The sequence below is a fragment of the Lepidochelys kempii genome, chromosome 15, assembly GCF_965140285.1.
Source record: "Lepidochelys kempii isolate rLepKem1 chromosome 15, rLepKem1.hap1, whole genome shotgun sequence".
In the NCBI taxonomy this organism is placed as follows: domain Eukaryota; kingdom Metazoa; phylum Chordata; order Testudines; family Cheloniidae; genus Lepidochelys; species Lepidochelys kempii.
In genome coordinates this window covers 26,710,076-26,737,165 of record NC_136394.1, presented here as the reverse complement: position 1 = coordinate 26,737,165, position 27,090 = coordinate 26,710,076, and the positions used below count along the sequence as shown (strand labels likewise).

The 27,090-nt window shown below is 45.7% G+C and overlaps 2 protein-coding genes across 8 annotated transcripts in view; both read right to left on the bottom strand.

The window, feature by feature from the left end:
- The window catches only part of CFAP251 (cilia and flagella associated protein 251), a 33,138-nt gene extending 16,743 nt beyond the window's left edge, over positions 1-16,395 (bottom strand). The window contains exons 1-11 of one of the 3 annotated variants that reach the window (XM_073313366.2): positions 13,949-16,395; positions 12,009-12,309; positions 10,217-10,636; positions 9,558-9,698; positions 8,542-8,651; positions 7,379-7,487; positions 6,242-6,322; positions 5,395-5,472; positions 4,855-4,899; positions 4,026-4,243; positions 1,243-1,437 (exon numbers count right to left, since the gene is read on the bottom strand). In XM_073313366.2, coding sequence (XP_073169467.1) covers positions 1,243-1,437; positions 4,026-4,243; positions 4,855-4,899; positions 5,395-5,472; positions 6,242-6,322; positions 7,379-7,487; positions 8,542-8,651; positions 9,558-9,698; positions 10,217-10,636; positions 12,009-12,296 — 1,685 coding nt within the window. In that variant the 5' untranslated portion in view covers positions 12,297-12,309; positions 13,949-16,395. Of the gene's footprint in view, positions 1-1,242; positions 1,438-4,025; positions 4,244-4,854; positions 4,900-5,394; positions 5,473-6,241; positions 6,323-7,378; positions 7,488-8,541; positions 8,652-9,557; positions 9,699-10,216; positions 10,637-12,008; positions 13,694-13,948 lie in introns of those variants that run through there. The other 2 variants (XM_073313365.1, XM_073313364.1) reach the window with 2 other exon arrangements.
- Positions 16,396-17,583: 1,188 nt separating this feature from the next.
- PSMD9 (proteasome 26S subunit, non-ATPase 9) lies at positions 17,584-26,927 on the bottom strand. 5 transcript variants are annotated; one of them, XM_078848912.1, is made up of 6 exons: positions 26,752-26,927; positions 24,236-24,405; positions 21,328-21,521; positions 20,241-20,342; positions 19,107-19,195; positions 17,584-18,016 (listed from the first exon to the last, which is right to left on the bottom strand). In XM_078848912.1, the coding sequence occupies exons 1-6, from the start codon at positions 26,865-26,867 to the stop codon at positions 17,989-17,991; spliced, it is 699 nt and encodes a 232-aa protein (XP_078705038.1). In that variant the 5' UTR covers positions 26,868-26,927; the 3' UTR covers positions 17,584-17,988. The 5 variants fall into 5 exon arrangements, with proteins under 5 accessions (XP_078705038.1, XP_078705039.1, XP_078705040.1 ...); XM_078848913.1 differs by having other exon boundaries at positions 24,236-24,402; XM_078848914.1 differs by having other exon boundaries at positions 24,302-24,405; positions 26,752-26,925.
- Positions 26,928-27,090: the final 163 nt, after the last annotated feature.

The following is a 27,090-nucleotide window of genomic DNA, read 5'->3' as shown; positions in this document are numbered from 1 at the left end:
ACACACCAGGCTAATTTCTTGTCAGTAATTTAGGGAATGATTGCTCCCTAAAACAATGCAAAGAATGGCTGCTTATCCATTCATTCAGCTGCGTCCTTAGTGCAGCTGGACTTCAGTTTCTGCACATACATAAGCAAAGATATATAAACAAAACAACTGACCATGCATATATGTTACTAAACTTCTATCAGGAAGTGGTTATCAGCCATCCTGCAATGTGAGAGACTGGCCCCAATAAAAGTGCCAAACCCTGAAGTCCTTTCTCAGAGCTCAGTTCTGCCACCCTTTACTGTACTCCCCAGAAATCACTCACTGACAACACAGGGACTCTCTGTGCAGCCAGGAACTACTTAGCAAGCCTAAGGCCATGAACAGTGTTTGAACAAGAGTCGGCATTAGAAACCAGTGGTTCCTGGGCCTCGGTCCTGTGTTCGGACCACACCTCCTTTCTCTAGCATTTGTAAGCCTGCTCTGATTTCCCCTGCGGGGCAGGAGGGCCTTTCAGTCATTTGTCCTGGTGTTAAACTTGGTGTGCCAGAGCTGGTAGGGGGTTGTGTATCTGCCTGGCCAAAGGAAGCTGCTGTAATCCCTAGTTAGGCAGAAGGTCTACAGAGGTTGCTAGCTGCAATCTCCATCTATACATTTGATGATGGGACCCTAAGAGCAGGAGCATCTTTTAACCTTTCTCTTTGCGGTTCAACCACTTCTTGCTTCCCAGAGGGGCGAACAGTGCCAGGAAACTACAGCAATTACCCAGGATGAGGAAACAGACAGAGGAGATCAATAGGGAAAATACCCATTCCCTGAGGCAGAATCCAGGTTTACAGCTATGTCTCCCTGGAGAACATGTGAAATTTAAAACTGTTTCCATAAGAGTCTAAAAACTCTGCATAAGGAAGGCTGCAAGCAACTGGGGAGGCAAAAATGAACTAGCAGGGGGACAGCCCTTTGCCCCTTGTCTGTGATGGACAGGTTTGATTCAGCATCAGGATGACCAGTATGAATATCTGCAGCCCTTCCTGCAGAAAAGACAGTACAATGGGCAACCTCGCCTACCCATCATATTGTATATTAACATCTGAACCATGTGTACTGACAATTTTAAACTCAACTAGATTTAGGATTTAAAATCCATTCTGGTAAAGCCAAAGCACAACAAAGAAAATCTGTCGACCACTAGTTGAACATTTCAACAGTTTCTTATTAATCAGTTGATTAGATTCACCACTGAAGGACTCTCACCTGATAATAAATGGTTGACCGTTCATAGTACAAGAACTGGAGTAGTCTGAGTTGTTGCTGGCAGGACTGGGAGGGTTTTTTGAGAAGGAAATGGATTGGATGGGTCCCAGTTTAAAGTGGCTGTACCAGTTCACAAGCTGCAGCTGGCCATCATAAAATTTAATATGACCTTTGACATCACAAGTTACAAAATAGCTAAAAGGAAGGACAAGAATTGGTTAATCAAAAAACATTTTTAAAGCGCTCCAGAAGAACTAAGGGCTCGTCTAAGCGTTTAGTGCACGAGGGTGTAAATCTACACTGCATTAGTGTGCTGTTCACTAAGTATCCCTGTTAATCCTGCTGCTGCTCACAAACAGTTCCCTAATGCACTTTGATCTATTCCTGTTTCAAAGCAGAGGTATATCAAAGCACACTACTGAACTTCTAGCATGTGGCAGTAGGGTCCACGCAGACACTTGGAGCACAGCAGGCTTGTATGGGGTAGATTTACACCCCAGCTTGCCTCAAACTCTTCGTTTAGACAAGCCTAATGCTCTGCACTACTCTAGGGATTTTTATGAAGGAATACGCTTCACAAGGCCTGATCCTGCTCTCATTTACACTGGTGTAAGTCAAGAGTAACTACTCATTGTAATCAGTGGAGTTACACTGGTGTAGAACTAGTGTGAGATCAGAATCAGGCTTTTATATCTCACAATACTGCTGCAGGGCATTTTCATCCCCCATTTTATAGATGAGAAAATGGAGCTCAGAGAGATTACATGAATTCCCAAAAACCACACGTGTCAATGACACAGCCAAGAATAGAGCCCAAGAGTCTTGACTCCTCGTCCTTTGCATTAACCTCTAGACACAAGGCCTTGGGAAAAAGAATTGGTATCTAAAGACTCCATAGTAGTATAGCAAGCTGCTAAACACATGCTTAACCTACAGACTAATTTCATTACGTAAGGTGGTGGCATAATCTAGAGATCTAAGCATTGGACTAGGAACCAAGAACTCCTGAGTACTAATTCTGACTCTGCCATGGATTTGATGTGCAATCTTGGGCAAATCATGTAACCTCTCTGTGCTTCAGTCCTTCCATCTATAAAACAAGGATAATGATGCTTAACTTACTTCACTCACAGGGAATGATGTGAGGGTCAGTTAATGTCTGGACATTACTTTCGAAGTGTAAACAATTAAGTACTAGCTATTTATTTAGGATAGGTATTAACTTCCAGTTAGCAATCCTTAAAAAGTACATAGATGGTTGATACATAATAGCACTTAGAGCTAAGCATCTAGTAGTATCACTGCATGGCTTGCCAACAAATATTTTAAAGTTGGCAAAACATCCTCTGTGACTTCAGTGTGTATCAGTTCCCTCTACTGGTTAAGATAGGGAAGCTGCTCTTATAATTCACCCGATAGCCCAAATTAATCCATTCTCTGAACCTATGCAATTAGTGGACAACCGTGGAGCCTGTTGATTAGGTATGGGGTGGGAGATTTCACAGATTTTGATAGTGTATATTAAGTAAGACCTTTATTTTTACTATTCAACACAGTGAATTATGAGTTTCTCTATCGTTTCATTTTAGACCATTGATGGTTTTAAGGTCTGGTACCTCATGACTGTTAGGGCAACAAATGTCTCCCTTATCCCACTAGGGGGCAGCAATTCTCAGCTTTCACATAATAAGGAACATTTCAGCCAAATTTACTGCCAGTGAAAACTGACACAACTCAACTGAAGTCAGTGGAGTTTTCCTTCTTACAACAGCAGTGAATTTGACCCTTTTCATCCAGTCTCAGAAGGATGCAAAGTATTGAACCTTAAAACTGCAACACTGGAATGTATGTAAAATATATTTTATATGTTTTTATTATTATTAATAACTTGTCTGTGGCCTCAAGTTCTGTACCCAGTATATTAACTAAAGCCACCTGGATTTGCATGTGGAAGAATACAGAAAATATTACTTATAATATTATTTAGAATGTGATTTTCAGAAGTGCTCAGTGTTGGCCCAAATCTGCACCCTATGAAGAAAGCTCCTCCTGGGAGCAGAGTTAGATCACTGCTAAGAGCATTGGAAAACACACCCTTGAACTCTAAAAGCAATCCTCGCTTAAACGTCTCTTTAAAATTTCGCATAAGCAAAATATATGATAGTGTGTAGAGATGCAAAAAGATTCTACTGTCACTCGTTTGAGATGAGCCACATAGCTCACCACGTATGAATAATGTGAGAATCTGAAACTCATGCCACTAGAACCTTATATTAGAGACCCCACACCATCATTTGGCCTCACTAGCTAACATGGATATCCCTGATCCTGTGATGTGTCGATCAGCCTGATTTGCTACTGCCTTGCACCTTGTGTCCTCACTGATGCTTCTGCAAAGTGGGTGTAGAATACTATCACAACAGGTGATAGTACTTGCTTTGCACAGGTGTAATGGCTACAGAATGTACAAAGCAGTGGAGAATCGAGTTTTATACATTGCAGGAGAATCCTGTTTTCATTCCAGTTCAATATCCTGAATACATTAAAAGATAACAAGGCCCTTCCTTAATTTTTACCTATTCTTTACCCAGGCAAACTACCATTGACAGCAATTGGAGGTTTGTTTTGGTGAAAACTTCTGGATTTGGTTCAGCATAAATATATGTATGCAGAACAAACAATGCAAAAACCAGTTTGAACATTGATTTTTCATTTCAGCCGCACACACTGGCTTTTTAAATGCCCACATTAGCTCAAGAACAGGAAATTATTTTATCCATTACCTGTCAGATGCAGTAAGCACAGTGAGGGCATCTTTCTGCACATACATCAGCTTAATAGCCTTTCTATTTTGTGGTTTTACACACAAGCTGGCAGGCATGGACGGTGGGCAGACTGCGTCCCACACCACCAGCTTCCCTCCTGATGTGGCTGTGAGAGCTTGCAAATTGCCAAAATGAAAAACTGACTGACTAAAGTGTCCCACCGTCTTGTTGAAAGTCTGCAAAGGAAGCAAAGAGACCCCGCATGGCATTCTCTGTAAAGTACAAACTAACCTACCCTTGCAAAGTTTTCAAAAATTAATTGAAACTAACGGAGAGAAAAAAATAACCACACAAATCACAAATCTGACTGTAGGAAACAAACAGGCTATTGGCAGCACATGTCTCTTCAGTGCGAAACTGCTTCCCAGCTCCATCCACATTAGGAAGTGACTGTCCCCACCCCATGGCAGGACCCAGCAGAGGCAAATCTGTCATGCGGGCAGGAGGAGGAAGGTCCTGCAGCAGGAGATGCAACAGGACCAGCTCTTTCTGGGAGTCCCATCCTGACCTCTCCTCCCAGCAACCACAGACTGTCCACTCCAGTCGCCACAGAGTTCCCTAGAGAGCCATGCAGCCTCTCACAATCAACCAATGTCCGAAATGTTACTTTACAATAACAATCACAAAGTAGCATAAACTAGAGACTGTGGGATACACTGTGATGTGGAGGGACTTAGCAAGTTCACTCCATTCAGGACATTGTGCTTATTTAGTAAGACAGACTGGTCGTCACTGCCAGAAAAAAAGCAAACCAGCTAAAGTGGTACAGTCCATCTACAATACTCACTCTGTCAGTTAAATGAGGAGCGCTGTACTGCAAACCGCTACTATCCTGAGGAGAAAAACAGAGAACTTGTTCCACATAAAGATGATAATTTTTAAAATGGACTTTGATCAAAAAAGAAGCTCTAACATGCCCATCACTGTGTTATCTGGGCACTAACATTACATTATTATTTATTATTACAGTAGCATTTGGTCGCCACACCCAAGATTGGGGCTTCATTGTGCTAGGCACTGTGCAAATAGTAAAAAAGAAATCTTCTGCCCTGAAGATCTTACAGTAAGTAGACAAACAATGGGTTGCACGGGAAACAGAAAGGTTAAGTGATTTGCCCAAGCCCCCATCCAGTGCCCTTTCCATTAGGCCATGCTGCCTTTCTAGAACACAGAGCCACAGTACCTCTCCATCCCTCCGTATGCTCAGCTTTTCCCTTTTATGTATTAAAGTAGTGTATTTAGAATGTTGGGAGAATTTTTTCCCCTCCCAGAATTATTCTTGTGGCACAACAACTACAAAATCACATTAACTCCTATGTCTACTTACCCATAGATAAAATAGAACTTGAGTTTTACTGTTGCTGACTAGTTCCTTGTGATTTTTTGGATTAAAAACAATGTAGTTCTGAAATTAAAACGTTAAAGTTAGGTTAAAATTCACGTTGGCCAGTCTATGACATTTACACCTCTCAATTTTAATGCTCTGGCCTGGCAGCGTGCTGTGCTTCACAACATCCATTCTTATGAGACATGTACTCTGTTAATCTGCAGAGAATTTGACCCATAGGGCCTGATGCTCAGTTTCACTAAGGCCTTCTTATGTCACTCTGGCAGTGTAAAGGAGCCTTAAAGTGGATACAAAAGGCCTTGTGAGTGTGACCCTATGAGTAGGGTGACCAGATGTCTTGATTTTATAGGGACAGTCCCGATATTTGGGGCTTATAGGCTCCTATGACCCCCCACCTCCTGTCCCGATTTTTCACACCTGCTGTCTGGTCACCCTACCGCTGAGGAATGCCTCCCTGGCTGTTGTAAAGCTGGCATCAGGGCTCTACTTTGCACCTGCTGCCGAGAGGTCACTTCAGATGGTGCAGAAAGTCATAGGCATGACTGAAGTGCACTGGTCTATTGCTATTCTCAGGGCTCATAGAAGGCCAGGGCAGGAAGCAGAGTGTAAGTTATACTGTCCCTGGGGCTGCTCTAACATATACTGGGGGCTGCACAGGGCTCTGCACAACCTCAGAATACAGGAATGCAACAACATCTTTGTCCCCCACCCAGGCCTGTTCCTGCCCCAAGTGCAGGAATGCCTTAACGTGCAAATCAGGCACACTGTGTTTAACAATGGTTTGTTTCCACTCTCCTAAGCCCCTTCAACAATTAGAATCACTCACCTGATAACCAAATGCAGGTTGCAATTCTACACTCCACATAGGTTTCTCTTCAGGTGAAGTCCACTTCCAAATGCAAACTCTCTGGCAGACAGGGGAAAGCAAAGTGACATCAGTGTGATTTTCTATGCACTATTGAATTCAATGAGGCTAATCCTGCTCATTCAAACTGCAGTGACCTCCAGTAAAGTCAGCAGGGTTGCATGTGGGAACATGGGAGCAGAATTGAGCCAGTAGGGTCTTGCTGGTTAGTATGGAATTTTTAAAAATCGATTATATGAGATATTGATTGTATGCAAAGTTACAAGTTAATATCCAGCATGGTCAGGCCTGCAGTCAGACATACTTTTTGAACTTGAGACCAACAGAGTTTGGGCTCTGCTTCCCACAGATTGTTCAAAACCATGTTATAAATCAGTTTTGCTGCAGCTAAATTTGAACCATGTTTAAACCTGGCCCTTTGCCAGTGAAGATTGGCCTGCAGGTACAGAATAATGCAAGAGGTTATGGCATTAGCTTTTCACTTCTGTAGGCCTGGGTTCTAATCCTGACTCAGGTGAACTCAAGCAAACATGAGTTTGATGGTTTCCAGTTGTGTACATGGAGGATGGAGAGACAGCATTAGCATTTAGTATGACTTCCCTCTAGCTTCAGCCCTGGCATAATTTTGGCATTGATATTGGGTGTGAATTGCATAGCAAAACTGACTTTGCTGGGAACTCCCATTATCCTCCTGCTAGCTAGGCCTCACATTATACCACTAGTCACATCTTGGAGCAGATTGACAATATGTTCAGAAACTAACAAAAAAATTAATGTTATTTTTCTGCCTGAAATGTAAGGTGACTGGGTGTTGCTAGTTGCTAGTTTAGTAATCAGGTCAACTAAAGATCTGTCAAAGTCAGAATCGTTTATCCTGACTTATACAGGTTTCTGAACTTTGTAGCTTTAAGATAAATGAAATCCAGATCTGAACTACCTCTGAGTTAGTAAAACCAAAACCCAGCTGACATGATTTTGTAAAACCAAAGTCCAACCCTCCCAATTTGACTCCAGTGCATATCCTCCTCTTAGTTACACTGGTGCAAATTTGCAGGGTTCAGTCTCTACAGGCTGCAACGGCGAAAACATGTTCTTTACCTGTACTTTGCCAGCACCAAGTGTTACCAAATACTTAGCATCCTGGGAAATAGCAATAGCACCAACCCCATCTTCCGGGTGACTATCAAATATCGTATGCACCGGAATCCTGCAGAACAATGCATACACAGTCACTAATTACAGTGACAACTATTTGCAACGTTATTTTAGTGCCCCCCCCCAACCCTTTTCACAAAATTCTATCACCTGTCATTTTGGAAGCTCCCTTTCACCATAATTGGGGGGTGGGGGAGGAGAAACAACAACCCTGAGCTGTTACAAACTAATTCAAATAAGATTCCAGACACTGCAAGGCTGGGAATCCCGCTTCTATAGTGCTGATAAAGCCGGTGAAATTACAGTACCTATAATGCTGCTTTTTTAAAAGGATCATCACATAGGACTCCCACCCACTCCCCTCAGAATCTGGGGTCCTGTTCTAAACTGCAGTGTTGCCTTCAGAGCCCTGGTTTAGCTTCATATTTGAGAAGCTCTTCTGATTGTAATTTCTGAATAATTCTTATTGACGGTTACATATTTTTAGGGTTTCCTTGACATTTCTAGGATAGCTCCTGCTTCTTGCATATTTGGGATCTGATTGAGACTGTTCTGGAGGGAGCTGCAGCAGTGGTTACTGGGAATGTGGGGAAGGGGCTTACAGCCAGCAGCCAATGTCACCGAGCACTCAGAATTCTAAGAACTAGAGCCAAGATTTAAAAAAAATAGGTGAGTAAAATTAGATGCCCAATTATGGATGTAGGACCCTAACCTTAAGGCAGTCGAGTTTGAAAATCTTGGCCTAGGGGAGTTCTGACTGATCTTACGTGGACCCATCTGCACTGGAATGATTTGAAACTGAAGCCATTACTTCTTGGCTGCTTGGTCTATTTTTCCATCCTGCGCTCTTGGACTATGTAATTATTTCAGTCTAAACTAAAAGCTAAAATCGCTTAATAATTATTATATTGGCTCAAGAAGTTTTCCTATGTCTTGCTTTGTGAGTCTAAGTTTTGGTTTTTGCTAACACTGCCATGAAAAGGTTACTTGGTAATTACCCAGAATGCTGAGAAAGTAGCATCTCCTGAGCAATCTGGAGCATTTGCTACAGAAAAGAAAGAAAGAAGGTTCTCAAACAGGGGCTTTCTAAATACCTAGGAACTTACCCTGAGAAGGCATCCCACACAATGATTAGATTATCAGGTCCCTGGTCAGCTGTTGCAATCCATCGCCTGTCTTCACTTACACACAGACAAGAAATAGAATTAGAGTGACCCTGGAGAGTCAAAATAAGAAATGTGCCTTGAAAGATCTAACAACAACATTTATTTAAAGCCATCATTTAGCAAAGGCCTAATTAAACTGCACATACTGTACATTGCACCTGTGACAGCCTCCATGTCCATATCTGTCAAGGTCCTCCTCTCTCTTCCCCTTTCAAACCCACTTTATCCAGGAGTACTTCCTTCTTTACCCCATCTATAAACCCCTCAGTCCCTCTCTCTGAACTTGTTGCCCTGTGTCTTGTCTTGCCATATTTACACTGTAAGCTGTCTAGGGAAGGAAACAGAACATGACTTCTCATAAGTATAAAGTGGAGAGTAAATGTACAGTGCTATATACATGTTTTATAATTCATAACAGAATAATACAAATCTTTGTCCAGGCTATAGCTCAGTGCAGATACAATTCATAGTTCAAATATAAGGTACCTGATTATAAATATAAGGTGTATTATAGGATTATTTATTACTTATACCAAGCCCAAGAATGTGCAGAGCACTCTGCAGCCATATATACCATTTATAAATATTTCCCTGTTAAGTACAGTATCATTATATCAGAAATGTCTGAAGAGCTCTATAACACCAAGTTACAGTAAGGAGCCAAGTCAGCTGAAGATAAACAGAGACTCATTAAAGGTCTCTTGACTGGCAGAACAGTGAAAATGCAGCTGATCCTGGGTAGATGTGACAGACAAAAAAGGTCATCAGAATGTTTTTTAGATCCCAGTATGTGAGTCTTCCACTTCCCTTGCTGTTGAAGGGGTTCTACACCTGGAAGAACAGGGTTCTGTACCTGCAGATAATGCAGTGGGGTTCTGGGCCAGTAGGATAGGGTTCTCTAGCACTGGGGTTCAGTACCTGTGGGAAGAGTGTTCTCTGGGAATGGGTTTCTGTACCTGTAGATGATATTGCCTGTTTCTGAGTATGTCGTGGATCACAACAGTGTGAGAGGAAACGTATAGAATCACCCTGTGCTCTTCATCAAGCAGGCTGTAAACAGGGAGGTGGCTATTGTAACCAAATGCCCAAGACAAACTCTGTAAGGAACATAGTTACTTCTTTATGCCAAGCAGTGACAGAATTATCATAAAACATAATCTCTCTTACTTTTAGATAGCATCTGTGATCCTAAAGGAGCCCAATATGTTTCAGTTACAATCCCCTCAGTCACCACTGATATCCTGCCACCCTTAGGGAGAAGGACAGAAACACACAACACCACACCTGGCCAAGAACACTGGAGCAAAACCCTTCTCATAATAAGTTCCTATGTTGCCCAATGACCCATTAAAGCTGTTTTGATTGGCAGAAGACTGAAAATGCAGCTGATGCCGGTTAGATGTGACAGAGCAAAAGGCCATCAGAATAACCTTTGACACTAATTTCAACCTCCTACAAATGCATCATTATTTGTAGTAGAAAAATAAACTTTAAAATCTAAACTATGTCTCTCCTGAAGCTAAAAGATTACTTCATCCGTGATGAGCTGGTCTTTTTCACTAACATGAAACTTCCCATTCCCTAGGCCCTGCTTTGTACTCTGTAAAATACTCACAATTGGATGTGTTTTGATGCGCTCATCCTCTTCAAACAACAAGCCTGGGGTGGCAGAGGACACTAGTGACTCCTCCTTGGCTGATGCTGAGCTGGCAGTGATTGGTGCTTCTAGGGATCCTGTCTCTTCTTGGCTCATTTCAGCACCTGCTTGTATGTTCTGGCTTTCCTGATCTGCTAAACTCTCTTTGTCTTTGTCCCTCAGATTTTTCTGGTCACTCTCTTGTGCCTTTTGGCCTATTTGCTGCATGTCCTGCTCCACCTTGGTGGAGCTTGGTAGTCTAGTAGGAGCCTTGCTCTCCCATTGCGGCTCTGTGGGTACCTGCTGTTCATCTTCTCCAATATCTTCTAATGTTCCTGTTATTGCTGCAGTTTCTTCTCTTTCCTCTGATGGACCTTCAGTGACATCAGCCCCCGATTCCTTAAAAACAAATAAAGGCTTCCATGTACACTTTGCAGAATGAAAAATGTATTTAATCTCTTCCGTGCTGCATTGTCTCCCTTGCCACCTCTGTAACTCATCCAACTGTTATGAAGTGGATTGACATTCAGCTACATGCTTCAGTCCTATTGGTTATTAAAACGTGATTCATTTAATCTCGCTGCTCTTAGTGCAAGAGACTTCTCCTCTGCAGCGCCAGTAACCTAGACTAGCTTTCTGAATTCCTGAACAACTCTCCATATCACTGTAAAGCTCAGATGAACACACATTTTGCTCCCTGCCCCAGACATTTTATGTTACATGCAAAAACATTATTGATCATGTTCACAGTGTCATAGGTGGCCCCGGTGCTTTGCAGGGAACAGATATCAAATCCATGCTAAGGTTGGCAAATAAAATGAAATAAAATAAAAAATCAGGAAATGCAAAGGTTAAGGATTTGCCAGGAATTTTAACTTGGCTGCTTTGCACATCCTCTGCACGGCATGCTACACATTTAACAACAGGAAATCTAATATAGTCACATATGCATTATTTAACAAGGAAAACAAGAATAGAAATTTTGCTACCTCACTACTCACCCCCCTTCTAGATCGTTAAGAAACATATTAAATAGAACTGGATCTAGTACCGACCTTTGAGGGACCCCACCATTAACTTGTTGCCATGATGAATATTGACCATCTAATTCTAACCTTTGTTTTCTGTCTCCTACAGTTTTTGGTCTGTGACCATACTTTGCCTCTAACCCAACAACAACTTCTTTAGGAGCTTCTTGTGCAGGACCTTGTCACAGAAACAAGCCTAGTTTGGAGTTTCTAGCCTCTGTTGTTTTTGAGCTCCATGAGTGTCAAAAGTTCATGGAAGCATATGGATAATCTAGGTTTCCCTTACTCATAATTAAAATACGGCTCAAATTTTCAAAGCATATTCATGACTGGACTGATATGAAGCAGAGGAAGCTTTGGCCTGAAAAGGGATTTGTTTAAGAACATTATGAATGATTGTAAATGGGGACTGAATGGAAATTCCTTCTTAGCTATAGAATTTCATCTGAGCTATAGAATTTGCTGCTGGAAACAATAATGTCTCCCTTTTCTGTTATTTTCCATTGAACCCTGTGAGCCCGACTCTGTGGAATTGTATGGATGGAAGAGATAGAATCTGACCCTCCTGATGCTTTAATTAGCTCCATACAAGGGCAGTGTGATTCAGTGAGCATGAAAGACACCATAGAAAATATCACAAATAAAAAGGTGCACTGAATGGAATACACCCTTCTTGTGACATCATAGGGATCCAAGCTGGGGAGCTGGCAATAGGAAGTCTGTTATATGATATCCATACTCACATGTGGATTTGTTATGATGCTCAGTTCGTTCTCTTCTGTCTCAGGGGTGGCAGCATCCACAGAGAAATTGTCCGCTGTGGTTGGTGGGGGCTGGGTCTCCATTTCCATAATGTCCATGGATTCTGCATCACCCACTAGCATATCTGCTGGCATTTCGGTGACCTGTTTGGGTAATTCAGTCTCCTGAGCCCCTTGTTCATCCTGTGGAGTTTCTTCTGAAGCTTCATTTCCTCCTATACTTCCTCCTGCTGGTTGCTCCAGTGGGGTTTCATTAGAATCATCAGCCATCTTCTTCTACAAGCTTCCTTCCAAAATACACATTATTAGATTTTCTTCCCTGCTATCCCTAGCAGTTACCACAAAAGCCCTGTAGATCAGAGTCCATTCCCCTGAAAGGGTGATGGTATAGTCTCCTAACTGGAGGTATATCAGATGGGAAACCAATAATACTTTTGATCTTGTGCAACATGCCCAAGCGAAAGGAGCTGGTGATGTAAAATTGGTCCAAAGTATTCAAATTCCCTTAAAGTTTACCATAAGTGCCCAGGAAGGGTGGCAGAACTGTGTGTAGGAAGATAGGGGCCTACCCTACATTAGTCCTGGCATCCTAGCCAGAACCATTCAACCCCTCTCACTTCTATGAGCACTAAAATTCCTTTAAAGTGGAAGACAAAAATGGATACAGAAACACCAGGTTAGATTTCCAGGTCAGTCACATAAACATTTAGAATCCCAGAGATGGTTCTATAGCATGTAAACAACCATTTATTCCATCTCGAAGTACCATACATGTGTCCTCTGTCCGGTCATGCATGTACCTAAAGCACCTGTAGTTCCTTGTGGCAGAGATGTTCCCTCTTAGACTTGTACCTCTGTCACAGTGTCTATGCATAATAATAATTCAGAGAAAGGGGGATAAAGCTAGAGACTGGCACTTCGTTCAGACCCAGATTAGTTTTAGGCTGACTTTGGGGTCTGGATTCATGGTCAAACAAGGGCTGAGGTTCAGTTCAAAAGCACAGAAATCTTGCTAGCAAAGAGCTTTTGAAGATGGCTATTCTCATGAGCTTTTGGCTGCATCCACACTAAAACCAGAAAACAGATCCCTTAGGCTTGTACATACCACCTGGACCCCAACCCTTAGGGACAAGTTTATATACAAGCCTTCAAATCGGAGCCCTATGGTTCACCTCAAAATGAAAAAATGAGGTCTGGTTTTGGCCCATTCCCTAGATAAAACTCTCCCATTAGAGACTGGCATGCAAAGGGTTGGGGATCTCCTCCCTTGGGAAATGTTTTCGAAAATACACATCATTTAGTACAGTCTGATAGACAAAATATTTGCTCTACAGACAATGCTGTTGCTGTGTGAAGGATTGACAGCCATCAATTAATCCTGTCCACAGCAGGACATTAACCCCACCAGAGGCAGGGAATCTCCCCATTCCCCTGCCACCCTCCTTCAGTTCAAACACCATATTGTACATACACCGAGTTTGGGCACCTACCCATGCCCCGATGATGCACGCTGCATACTTTAGCTCGGCTCCATCTCTGGTTCATATCTGAGGGCACAGACATTTTTCTTTCTTTCTTTCTCCAGCTCACCACACATTTTTGCACCCGTCAAAACACATTTATCTCCAGTGAGGGCAATTACTCAGCAGGATATTAATGATTTAGCTCCCACCAGTTCCTGTTGCCTTATCCAGACCCCCCTCCCCCCCTTCTTCCCCTGGGACTGCTGCTGCAGCTCATCCTTCACACCCCTCTAACCTCCTCTGACTCTCCAAAACCTTTCCATTCCCTTGGCCAGGCTCCCCCAAACCTTGCTCCCTCAGACGCTTACCCACAACTCCCCTTTCCTCAGGCCTTGCCCCAAATCACTCTCAATGGGACCCCCCCATCCCTCTCCCTTTCAGACCCCCTCTCAGCCTCACCTCTGCAGCAGCCTCAGCCCCAGCTCAGCAGCCTGGAGCTCCCCTGTTCTGTTTGTATCTGAAGCCTGTTCCCATAGTAACTGCTGCTGGTGCTGCAGGCAGTGAGAGACAGGCTGGAAAGATCAGTTGTAGAGGAGCTTGCTGTGTAGGGGTGAGAGAAGGGGAGAAGTGGTGAGCACTAAGGCACCACCAGGCTGGCGGGTATTCCTCAGGGGGTGGAGGATAGGAGGTACTTCCTTTCTCCCACTGGCTGCTCCTGAGTTCATGGTACACAGGCCGTCTCCACTCCCCCCTGCAGGACACTGGCTAACAGGACCCAAGCAGCTGCTCATCCCTTCACCCTCCTCTGCCCACACCGATCCCATTCACACCTGCAAGAGGTACCACTGTTGTGAGTCCCTGTACAACATGAACCCAGCCTCTAAAGAAGAGCCCGACTCCCCTGGGACAGGTGGCCTCACCTTGTAGCAGAAGCATCATGAGGGATGGTAGCCCTGAGCTGAGTGCATGGCCCATGAGTACCACAAGGCCCCATATAATTAAGTCATTATGTCAAGTTTTCTGTGCCAGATCACTGCCTTTCAGAATCTCCTGTAATCACATGACTCCAAGAGCTGTGGCTTCAAGAAAAACTCCAAACACCCTGAGACCTATGATAAAATAGCAGGAACTGCCACTACTACATCATCTTCCCTCATTCCCTTTTCTCTTCTCCCACATCTTCCAACCACTAATACTGCTCTCTGTACCTCCTGAGTGGGGCAAATGGAGCAGAGCAAGCTAGAGAATCTGCCCCAAAGTATTGACTTTGACTGCTTTACCTATCTGAAATAAGGCATCTGGTCCTCAGGTTAGACAGCACTTGTATAAACAATCCACTAAAGGGGTTGTCCAGGCTAATGCTTCCTTTAAAACACGTTTGCAAATATAAAGTTTAAAATATTATCTTCCCTTAAAAGATAATGAAGTTTAAAGTCTCTTGACTACGTAGAAATAACGATTTCTAAATCTAAGTTCTTTTCCTCATGCACGATATGCAGCGTGATAGTCCTGAAAGTCAATTTTGTTATCCTTTGAAACATTAGGTTTTTTTTTCAAGCTCAAGAGGCAGCTTGACTGTGTGAGGTGCGAAGCTACTACTGTATTAGACCCATGAAGCAAAAAATATAAACAACTCTTGGGTGTGTGTGTATATATCAAATGGAACGGGGCACACTTTAAGGAGTCGAGATAAGAGATAAAATGACTGATGCAAGCAAATACAAACAGGAACTGCTGCCTTTAATTTTACACACCTGGACATTTGCAGGGCTGGGACCTTGGCTAAAATTCAAAGTGAAGCCAGTTTTAGGCTCTATAGAAAGGTTAAGGCTGAGATTCTGTGCTGTGCTGCGCTCCCCCGAGACGCATTCAACGGGAAAGGAATTAAAGGTGGCTTTAAGCCACCTTTTCCCCCTCCTGCTTCTGATCTGTTCCAGGAGCAAAAATAGCCTCCGGCATAATTAGGTTAGCTAATGGCCTTCTCTAGATTCCCTCCGACAGCTTCTGGCTTGCAGAACAAGTATGACTGTAGTGGTGTGGTCATTCCTGCCTCTTCCCACCCCTGCCATCTCCACTCTAGTCCCTAGCTTCTCTCTCAGACCTACTGGCCTGGGGCTTCCACAAGGGCTAGCATAAGTCCACTTATGGAAAGCCAATGCAGTGATTCCACCCCTGCATCTTGTAAGCAGTTTATAGCACCTATACACCACGGGAGTAGGGAGATGAAACCCATTTTATATTTCTAGTGGTCATTTAGTTTTGGTATTTATTAAAATTCATTTAGTTTAGTATTTATTAAAGCCCATTTTCTCTTGTTTCAGAAAGCATTTTGCACTACAGTGGCAGCTTGAAGTTATAATCAACAATGTTAGTTCAAAACCCTGGTGATTATAGATTGTTATATACTCCCAGCAACATTGATTCCATCATTTCCTACCTTGATATCATTAGGCAGAAGGGCCCAATTCCACTCTCACTTACACTAGTACAAAAACACTAATTCCCATTTACACTGGTATATGGTCCTTCTGTTCAGTTCCCCCTTGCTGGACCCTCGTTTGTAGGGTAAGCAGGGAGTTTAGGCCTCTCCACCTGCACACTATATCTGATTTTGCAAGGAGGATAACACAGGCTTTGTTGATTACACTAGCTGGCATGTATCAATACCTCTGACTGAACATATCCATAAACACCAGCAAGCAGGAAGAATATACAGTAACTCCTTGCTTAAAGTTGTTTCGATCTTACGTCTCTGCTCAATTATAGAACATGCTCCATTTAAGGTTGTGCAATGCTTCGCAATAACATCATTTGGCTGCCTGCTTTGTCCACAGCGGGCAGCCCCACATCAGCTCCCCTACGCCCCCCCCACAGCGCCTCCCACTCGCCGGGAGACCCCACGGATCAGCGCCTTCCCCCACCTCCTGCCCACAGCAATCAGCTGGCTTGCGGTGTTTGGGAGGCAGGGAGAGCCTGCGTGCTGTGTCCTCCCTCCTCCCTCCAGAACACCACAAGCCAGCTGATTGCCATGGGCAGGAGGGAGAAGCGAGGACACCTCCTGTGGAGTAAAGGGGTAGGAGGGGAGGCTTGGGGGAAGGGGTGGAGTGGGCGGGCCAAGGGTTGAGCCCCCCACCCCAGGTGCTTGCAGAGTAGGGGAAGCTGCCGCTGCTGCTGTGCAACGTGCTTCTCCCAGCCTACAGCACCTTCAGCCTCCTTGCCTGCCTCATTGTCTCCAGTGCCAGTGGACTGTGCCTGTGTGGGGTAAAGTGGGGGCATCTCCCAACTATAGTACTGTACTGTACGGCAAAAAAAAATTCCCTGGAACCTAACCCCCCCCCCCCATTTACATTCATTCTTATAGGGAAACTGGATTCACTTAGCATCATTTCACTTAAAGTCGCATTTTTCAGGAACATAACTACAACTTAAGTGAAGAGTTACTGTAGCTGAAAGGCAAATGAGCCTACCACATATGAAGGATTAATTAATTAATAGGTCTTTTAATAATTAATTGGTATGGAGTCTAACAGATCAATAGGCTGCTTATAGCCATGGCTTAAAACAATCTATAACACCTTCTACACCAGTGCTTATAACCATACATAATATACTACCCATGTCTGTAATATACTTATAAGATGTATAATTTATTAATCCATTATAGCCTTTGAAACCTCAATATTAAGAAGTGTGACCCTCTGATCTCTAGATATCAGTGTTGATCTGCTTCTGTCAGGTCCAAGTTTGTTCAAAACTGAGATTCTATAAAAATAACCTTTTCCAAAAATTATGACAGCTACACTAAAATCAGGTATACATGTCTTTTTTTTTTTTTTTTTTTTTTAAGAATTCCAATAGAAACTGGTTTAAAAACAAACCAAGCCAATAAGAGTCCTCTTGCAGTGTATGCAACCCACTGTATACAGCACAGTGTATACAGCACAGAAAATAAAATGAACAAGAAACTCAATATACACCAAATTAAAACTATATTATAGTCCAAGCTATGAGAAATATAAAAAGCTGACCTGTTCAGGAAGGACTTTAGATTAAAAATGAATGTAAATTATCACCAATAAACAAAAACAAAAAAACCCAGCGTAACTCTTTATTGGTAAATGTTACTTCCCATGAACAAACAGAAAAAAACATTCACTAAATGTTACAGAATAATTTGGCAAGGATTCTAACTAAAGAAAAAGCATGGACCTCACTTTGATCTCACACCTGATTTACATCAGTGCAAGTGAAGTCAGAATCAGGTCCTATGACTCTACAATCTATTCCCTATGAATCAGTAAAATTACTGATCATGACCAGGTGCAAGTCTGTTGAAAGCAATTCAGGTGTAGTATATCCAGCAGGCTGGAGGTCAGAGCCTCGGAACCCATCATAAACACTCCAGCTTCAGCAAGTAGATGTAGGTTGCAAAGGGAACTTTTCAAACCAGGTTGGAGTTCAAAAAGCACAAACTTTGATCTTATTGTCTTCCAAGCCAGTCATCTTTGCAAGGGGAGAATATTGCAGCTGAAAAAATGAACAGGAATAAAATTAGGTCTTCTGCATTCAATCCGGAGTAAGGAAATAGGGGGAAAAGGATTTATTTTTTTCTGGCCCCTTTGTAATCTTTGAGCTTACTACGTAAAGAGCTCCATAGCCAGACCCTTCCCCTCCAGTTAACCAAACAGAGCCCCACTCACCTCTTTAGCCTCCCCAGTGGGCTGCGAGGCTAAGCCTTCCCCATTCCCAACTTGATCTCTTGATATGATGCACCTCCCCACACTGCTGCAGCTAAATCTTTAACAACTGACTTTAGATAATGTCTTTCACTGAAGGTTCTAAAAGTGATCATCAAATTTGAGAGGGGTGATCAAAGCAGAGTGAACCATGCCCAACACCACATGACAAATTAGTCCTGTCCTTAATGCAGAATCCATGGTTCTGATCCTGTGTGAAAGCCCTATCCACTCCATTAAGTGGAGGAGAATATTGCACCCAGCTGAATCTGCAGAGGAAAGATCCTGTCTCTACTATAATTCCAACAGTTTTGTGAGCCTCAGCTAAAACACAGCTGTGCCCCAGTCAAAGACTGTTTTCCCCGGGGTAGACTGAAAAACCAGGTATAACAGTGTTAGAGGATCCAAACTACATCCTGAAAACATATGGGGCCCTATTTCCCACAGGCACACACATGGTACAAGTAATACTGATTGACATCAGTTCCTGCAGTGAAGAAATTATACTCCAGGGCTGTAACAAGGTTATAACAACATGGTTTGGGCCAGTCTACGCAGGAAAACCAAACCATATTATAAAGCAGGTGGGGCATAACAGGGTCCAACTGCAATTTGTATAGCACCAGCAGTGCCCCCCCCCCCTTGCTAGGCAGGTCAGAAGTACCCACTTGATAATGAGCAAGGTGGCACTCAAAAACTTTGGTGCTGAAGAAAGCTAGGTTGGATTCTGCCTCAGGTAAATTCCCAGGGGAGGGCAGAAGGCTCAGGCTCCGTTCTGCTTAGCAAAGGCATCTTCCAGTTTAAGGCTGGTTAATGACATGCCTATTCATGCACTTTGCCAACCTGAACTCAGAAGCTATGGAAGAAAACAGCATGCCTACCCCAGCAGTCCTTTCCCAGCCCACTGCTTTGGTGTGAGCCCGAGGTGTAATTTCTTGCCGCCACGGATCACGGTCACACTCAGAGGTTTCTGAAATGCAAGAAAATAAACAGCACCTTCTCCTGTCAACTTGGCCCTGCTCTCATTTCCCTGTTCCCCTAAGAACATAAGAACGGCCATATTGGATCAGACCAATGGTCCATCTAGCCCAGTATCCCGTCTTCTAACAATGGACAGTGCCAAATGCTTCAGAGAGAGTGAAAAGAACAGGACTATTTATAGAGTGATCCACCCCATCACAATCCCAGCATTTAGTACTCAGAGGTTTAGGAACACCCAAAGATACCTGACCATCTTTTTAAACTCCCTCTTTTGGAAGCTGTTCCATAACCTTAATTTTTGTTGCCCTTCTCTGTACTTTTTCCAATTCTGATATTTTACTAGATGGGCTGCCCGGAACATCACGCAGTATTCAAGGCATGGATGTACCATGGATTTACATAGTGGCCTTATGACATTTTCTGTCTTATTATGTATCCCTTTCCTAATGGTTCCTACCCCTCTAATAGCTTTTTTGACTGCTGCTGCACATTGACTGGATGTTTTCAAAGAACTATCCACAATGACTCCAAGATCTCTTCCTTGAATGGTAACAGCTAATTTAGACCCCATCATTTTGTATGTATAGTTGGCATTATGTTTTCCAATGTGCATTACTTCACTTTTATCAACATTGAATTTCAAGGCCATGTGGCAGAGTAACTCTTCTTCCTTCCAAGGAGAGTCAAAAGCAGCTCTCTCTAAAGCTTATCACCATTACTCCTTGATCAGCCAGCAGCAGGCACTCTCAGTAGAGACAAAGCATGATGCTTACACACCCTCCCAAATCTCTCAGCCCAGGAAAGATCTCAACTGTTCTCCATTGGACCCAGCTGGTCTCAGGAATAGTATTGAGCAGTATAGCTATGGGGTCAACATTCACATCAAAAGCAGCAGCAGGATGAGCCTGATGTTTGGTTTCCAGAGTGGCAACCTGAGACTACTGGTGTCTTCCAACTATCACAAAAGAAAAAATATCTAACCTTCTGTTCAAAGACTGCAAATAGAACTCAGCCGAAGCTGGTAACCTGCTCACCCCTTCGCTGTGCTGCACCACGGTGGCAATATTCTGCAGTGTCTGGAAGTTGTGTGTGTCGACAGAGCCAAACTCAATGATCTCATCATCAACCTGTAATCCCTTTACAAAGAAGCAACAGGAGACTAAGCATCATTTGCCCTCAAAGATACACAACGCTTTGTGTTTATATAACATCTTTCATCCAAGGACCTTAACACACCTGATGAACATTCATCTAGAACGGGGTGGGGAATCTACAGCCTCTGGGCCGCATTTGGCCCACTGCTTAATTTCATCTGGCCCGCGCAGGGGCAGGGTGTCCCATAGGCTGGGGAGGGCTGTGCCTCCCCAAACAGCCAGACATTGACCTGCCCACGCTCCATCCTGCCCAGCTCCACTTGCTCCTGTTTACTGCTGTGCAGTGTGCGGCTCCTCCAGACCCCCTGTGCTCCAGCTAGCGCTCCTCTGGGACTGGGGGCCCAGCCTGGGGCAGGGCTAGGGGCCGCAGTGGCGAGGGGCTTTGGGGCTCTGGCTGGGGGGCAGAAGGGGCAGGGCTGGGGGCTTTTGATCAGAGCCTTCCTTTTAACTTCTGTGGGTCAATGACCCATGATAGCAAAAAGGTTCCCCACCCCTCATCTAGGTTATGCCTCCATTTAAGAATCTCAAAGTGCTTCTCAAAATTTAGTAGATTAAGCTTCACAACCCCCCAGGGAAATATGGGAGTAGTATTTATTATTTCTGCTACAGAGATGGGGAAACCAAAGCACATAGTGGTGACATGGCCTTACCCAAGTCATACAGTGTGTCAATTGGAGAGCTGGGGAAAAAACGAGTTCTGATTCCCACCCCCATGCCCGACCCACTAGCTAGGTGTTCTAACATGGCCATGGCTCTACAGGTTACAGCAATGCATATTTTACACTGTCCAGGCTAACGAGTATAATTACGTCCACCAGGAAAGTTACAAGCACCTGGCAAGAATCTGGTTTAACAACAGGAGCTCAAACCCTGCTCCTGATTGCAGGTGAGTGGGGAGGGCCACCTGCCATATCTGGGGCCCAACTGGCAGAGATTGTGCCATTGGAAGCAAGATGACTGAACTTGCCGAGATGCTAGCAGGAGAGCCTGGTGTGACGGCATTCACTCTTGCGAAGGGCTGTGGCAGACTCGGGTTCTGATTCATTGCCTCAGCCTGAGCTTCTGCCTCATCCTTTGCCTGCTTCTCCTTCTCTCGCGCATGCAGCTGGTGGAGAGCTTTTTCCACTTGCAGCATTAGGGCCTTGTGATCATTCTGTAAACCTAAAGGCGAGAGACAGTGCAGAGAAGACAGGAACAATCACATTTTCATTTAAAGTCCTTACCTAACAGATGCATCTCTCTCTGGCTGAGATTCTTAGCTTTCAATTAAAAGTATTTTGTTCCTCTTAGGCCTACACTGTGAATGAAACTGTGCTAACAACCTTGTGCAGCTAGCATAGCTGTTCCTAGCTCAGTTTCCCTGTCCAGTGTGGCCACCTGAGAACCATATTAAATCTGACTACCTATCTATGGGAGTGAGTCAATGTCCCCAAATACACTACAGGATCCACTGTGTAAGGATAACCAGTTACAACAGTCATCACCTGACAGTGCCATGGTTACAGACTGAAAGCTGTTTCACAGCCCTGCTCATGAGCAGCAGTGATACACAGTACGCATACACAGTTGTGAAGAAACAGCCATGTTACAAATTCAGTAAAAATCCATAGCGTAGATAGAGAATATGGACTAGGGAGATCAATGTCCACATAAAGAACACTAAGCAACCAAATCCCCTTTCCATTAAATCACACGCTAAATACAACACTTATTTCTAAACAATGACTATTATAATACATTTGTCCACAAATACAAGGCAAGCACTAAATTTAAAAGGAACAATGTCAACTAGTTTTAGTTATTTTATAAAGAACACAGAAAGGTTTTACAATATGACTGTTCTCATTAATCATTAGTAGGTGCATTAATAATGCTGCACACTGCATTTTAACAGATTCAATTTTATGACTGAGCCAGTCCACTGGCACTTTTGTAGTACCTGACCAGAGGGCAAAGCTGCTTAGAAACAAAACTCAAACTGTCTCCACTATTTTTATTTTCCAAACTGAATGAAATGAAAATATTAGGGCTGTCGATTAAGCGCAGTTAATTCACACAATTAACTAAAAAAAATTAATCGCGATTAATCGCACTGTTAAACAATAGAATACCAATTGAAATTTATTAAATATCTGAAAATGTAGAAAAACATCCAAAAATATATTGATTTCAGAATAGTGTATACCTTACATTATTTTATTACAAGTATTTGCATGTAAAAATGATAAACAAAAGAAATAGTATTTTTCATTTCACCTCATAGACGTACCGTAATGCAATCTCTTTATCGTGAAACTGCAACTTACAAATGTAGAATTTTTTTGGTTACATAACTGCACACAAAAACAAAACAATGTAAAACTTTAGCTCCTACAAGCCCACTCAGTCCTACTTCTTGTTCAGGCAATCACTAAGACAAACAAGTTTGTTTACATTTATGGGAGATAATGCTGCTGGCTTCTTATTTACGTCACCTGAAAGAGAGAACAGGCATTCGCATGGCAGTTTTGTAGTCAGCATTGCAAGTTATTTACATACCAGATATGCTGAACATTTGTATGGCCCTTCATGCTTCGGCCACCATTCCAGAGGACATGCTTCCATACTGATGATACTCGTTGAAAAAATAATGCATTTTTGATTGAACTCCTTGGGGAAAATAGTATGTCTCCTGCTCCCTTTTTCCTGAATTCTTCCATACATCTCACATTATAGCAGTCTCCGATGATGACCTAGCACATGTTCGTTTTAAGAACACTTTCACTGCAGATTTGACAAAAGGCAAAGAAGGTACCAATGTAAAATTTATAAAGATAGCTACAGCACTCGACCCAAAGTTTAAGAATCTGAAGTGCTTTTCAAAATCTGAGAGGGATGAGGTGTGGAGCATGCTTTCAGAAGTCTTAAAAGATGTGGAAACTCTGATGTGGAAACTACAGAACCCAAACGACCAAAAACGAAAATCAACCTCCTGCCAGTGGCATCTGACTCAGATAATGAACATGTTCGTCCACACTGCTTTGGATCATTATCGAGCAGAACCTGTCATCAGCATGGATGCAGGTCCTCTGGAATAGTGGGCAAAGCATGAAGGGGCATATGAATCTTTAGCGCATCAGGCATGTAAATATATTGACACACCGGCTACCACAGTGCCATGCGAACACCTGATCTCACTTTTAGGTGACATTGTAAATAAGAATCAGGCAGCATTATCTCCTGCAAATGTAAACAAATTTGTTTGTCTGAGCGACTGGCTGAACAAGAAGTAGGACTGAATGGACTTGTAGGCTCTAAAATTTTATACTTTTATTTTTGAATGCAGGTTTGTTTGTTTTGTATATAATTCTACATTTGTAAGTTCTACTTTCATGATAAAGAGATTGCACTACAGTATGAGGTGCAATGAGGTGAACTGTATGAGGTGAATTGAAAATTACTATTTCTTTTGTTTTTTACAGCACAAATATTTGTAATAAAAAATGTGAGCCTTGTCACTTTGTGTTCTGTGTTGTAACTGAAATAAATTTGAAAATGTAGAAAACATCCAAAATATTTAAATAAATTATTATTAACAGTGCAATTAATCAAATTAATTTTTTTATTCGCACAAATAATCATGATTTTTTTTTAAATCTCTTGACAGCCCTGGAAAATGTTAAACAGCAGTAGGATGTTATTACTATAAAAACGGTTGCAATTCCGAATTTTATTAAGTTGTTATTAATAAACTAAAGAAACTCATCCTTTTAAACAGCCGAGTTTCCAAACAATAATGTCCCTTTGCTAACAGAGTTCTCAGTTTTATTTCTTTACGTTTGCCAAGGGGAAAAACCAAACCCGATGTTTGCAAAACAAAAAGCCAAACTTCTGACAGGCGTTGTCCCCTTCATTTCGCTCAGCCCCCGCGAAGGACGACTTTTCAGGGCAGAACTGCTTACAGATAACGTTGTGCCTGGCCGCACGGACTTGGTACACGTCAACATCGGCACGCGGATACCCTTCAGCGTCGACCAGCGGCTCGTTCATCCCGACTCCCTTCTGCTGCGGGGCAGAAATGCGGTCACCGACCTCGCCTCAAGAGCCCGCTCGGGTTCCCGATTTTTAAAGGGCAAACAAACAAAAAAACGGCACCTGTGGCGTCTCCGCAGCTCGTCGATGAGGCTGAACGAGAGCGCCGGGGAACTGCAGAGTCCGAGGCTGGCGCAGGCCCGCCCCGGGGCTGCAGACCCCCCCCGGCTGACACGCCTCACACACAGCCGCGCTTTGTGCAGAGACCCCCCCCCCGGCTGACACGCCTCACACACAGCCGCGCTTTGCGCAGAGACCCCCCCCCCCGGCTGACACGCCTCACACACAGCCGCGCTTTGCGCAGAGACCCCCCCCCCGCTGACACGCCTCACACACAGCCGCGCTTTGCGCAGAGACCCCCCCCCCGCTGACACGCCTCACACACAGCCGCGCTTTGCGCAGAGACCCCCCCCGGCTGACACGCCTCACACACAGCCGCGCTTTGCGCAGAGACCCCCCCCCGCTGACACGCCTCACACACAGCCGCGCTTTGCGCAGAGACCCCCCCCCCGCTGACACGCCTCACACACAGCCGCGCTTTGCGCAGAGACCCCCCCGGCTGACACGCCTCACACACAGCCGCGCTTTGCGCACAGACCCCCCCCGCTGACACGCCTCACACACAGCCGGGCTTTGCACAGAGACCCCCCCCGCTGACACGCCTCACACACAGCCGCGCTTTGCGCAGAGACCCCCCCCGCTGACACGCCTCACACACAGCCGCGCTTTGCGCAGAGACCCCCCCCCAACACGCCTCACACACAGCCGCGCTTTGCACAGAGACCCCCCCCCAACACGCCTCACACACAGCCGCGCTTTGCACAGAGACCCCCCCAACACGCCTCACACACAGCCGCGCTTTGCACAGAGACCCCCCCCCAACACGCCTCACACACAGCCGCGCTTTGCACAGAGACCCCCCCCAACACGCCTCACACACAGCCGCGCTTTGCACAGAGACCCCCCCCAACACGCCTCACACACAGCCGCGCTTTGCACAGAGACCCCCCCCAACACGCCTCACACACAGCCGCGCTTTGCACAGAGACCCCCCCCCGCTGACACGCCTCACACACAGCCGCGCTTTGCACAGAGACCCCCCCCCGCTGACACGCCTCACACACAGCCGCGCTTTGCACAGAGACCCCCCCCAACACGCCTCACACACAGCCGCGCTTTGCACAGAGACACCCCCCCAACACGCCTCACACACAGCCGCGCTTTGCACAGAGACCCCCCCCCGCTGACACGCCTCACACACAGCCGCGCTTTGCGCAGACCCCTCCCAACACGCCTCACACACAGCCGCGCTTTGCACAGAGACCCCCCCCCAACACGCCTCACACACAGCCGCGCTTTGCACAGAGACACCCCCCCAACACGCCTCACACACAGCCGCGCTTTGCACAGAGACCCCCCCCCGCTGACACGCCTCACACACAGCCGCGCTTTGCACAGAGACCCCCCCCCGCTGACACGCCTCACACACAGCCGCGCTTTGCGCAGAGACCCCCCCCCCGCTGACACGCCTCACACACAGCCGCGCTTTGCGCAGAGACCCCCCCCCAACACGCCTCACACACAGCCGGGCTTTGCACAGAGACCCCCCCCCAACACGCCTCACACACAGCCGCGCTTTGCGCAGAGACCCCCCCCCCGCTGACACGCCTCACACACAGCCGCGCTTTGCGCAGAGACCCCCCCCCGCTGACACGCCTCACACACAGCCGCGCTTTGCGCAGAGACCCCCCCCCCGCTGACACGCCTCACACACAGCCGCGCTTTGCGCAGAGACCCCCCCCCCGCTGACACGCCTCACACACAGCCGCGCTTTGCGCAGAGACCCCCCCCCCGCTGACACGCCTCACACACAGCCGCGCTTTGCGCACAGACCCCCCCCGCTGACACGCCTCACACACAGCCGGGCTTTGCACAGAGACCCCCCCCGCTGACACGCCTCACACACAGCCGCGCTTTGCGCAGAGACCCCCCCCCCGCTGACACGCCTCACACACAGCCGCGCTTTGCACAGAGACCCCCCCCGCTGACACGCCTCACACACAGCCGCGCTTTGCGCAGAGACCCCCCCCCGCTGACACGCCTCACACACAGCCGCGCTTTGCGCAGAGACCCCCCCCCGCTGACACGCCTCACACACAGCCGCGCTTTGCACAGACCTCCCCCCGCCGGCCCCGCGCGCTCTGGCAGTGAGCCCCGTGTGCGTGAACAGACACCCCCGTGCGCGCCGGGGGGGGCGGGGCAGATGCAGGGCCCGGGTACCCCCCGCCGAGCCGCGCCCCGCCCCCGCGCGCACTCACCCCCCTCCAGCACGGCGTAGCAGGCTTTGATCTGGGCCTCGAGCTCATCCTTCCTGCGGACCAGCTCCTGCACCTCGCGCACGCTCAGCGCCTCGGGCCCGGCGGCCTCCTCCGCCATCGCCCGAGCCCAGCAACCTCGCCCGCGCGCACGCGCGCGAGCGGCTCACGCGCCGCGCCGCAGGGCGGGGGAGGGGGGCGGAGCCACGCAGGGACCCGCCCCGCCTCCCTGGGCGGTGGGCGGGGCGAGCGGGGGTGGGTGGGTGGGTGGAGCCGGGTGGAGCAGGCCCCGCCCTCCCTGAGCCAGACACACACCTGGGAGGTGGGGGGGGGGCCTCAGGGGG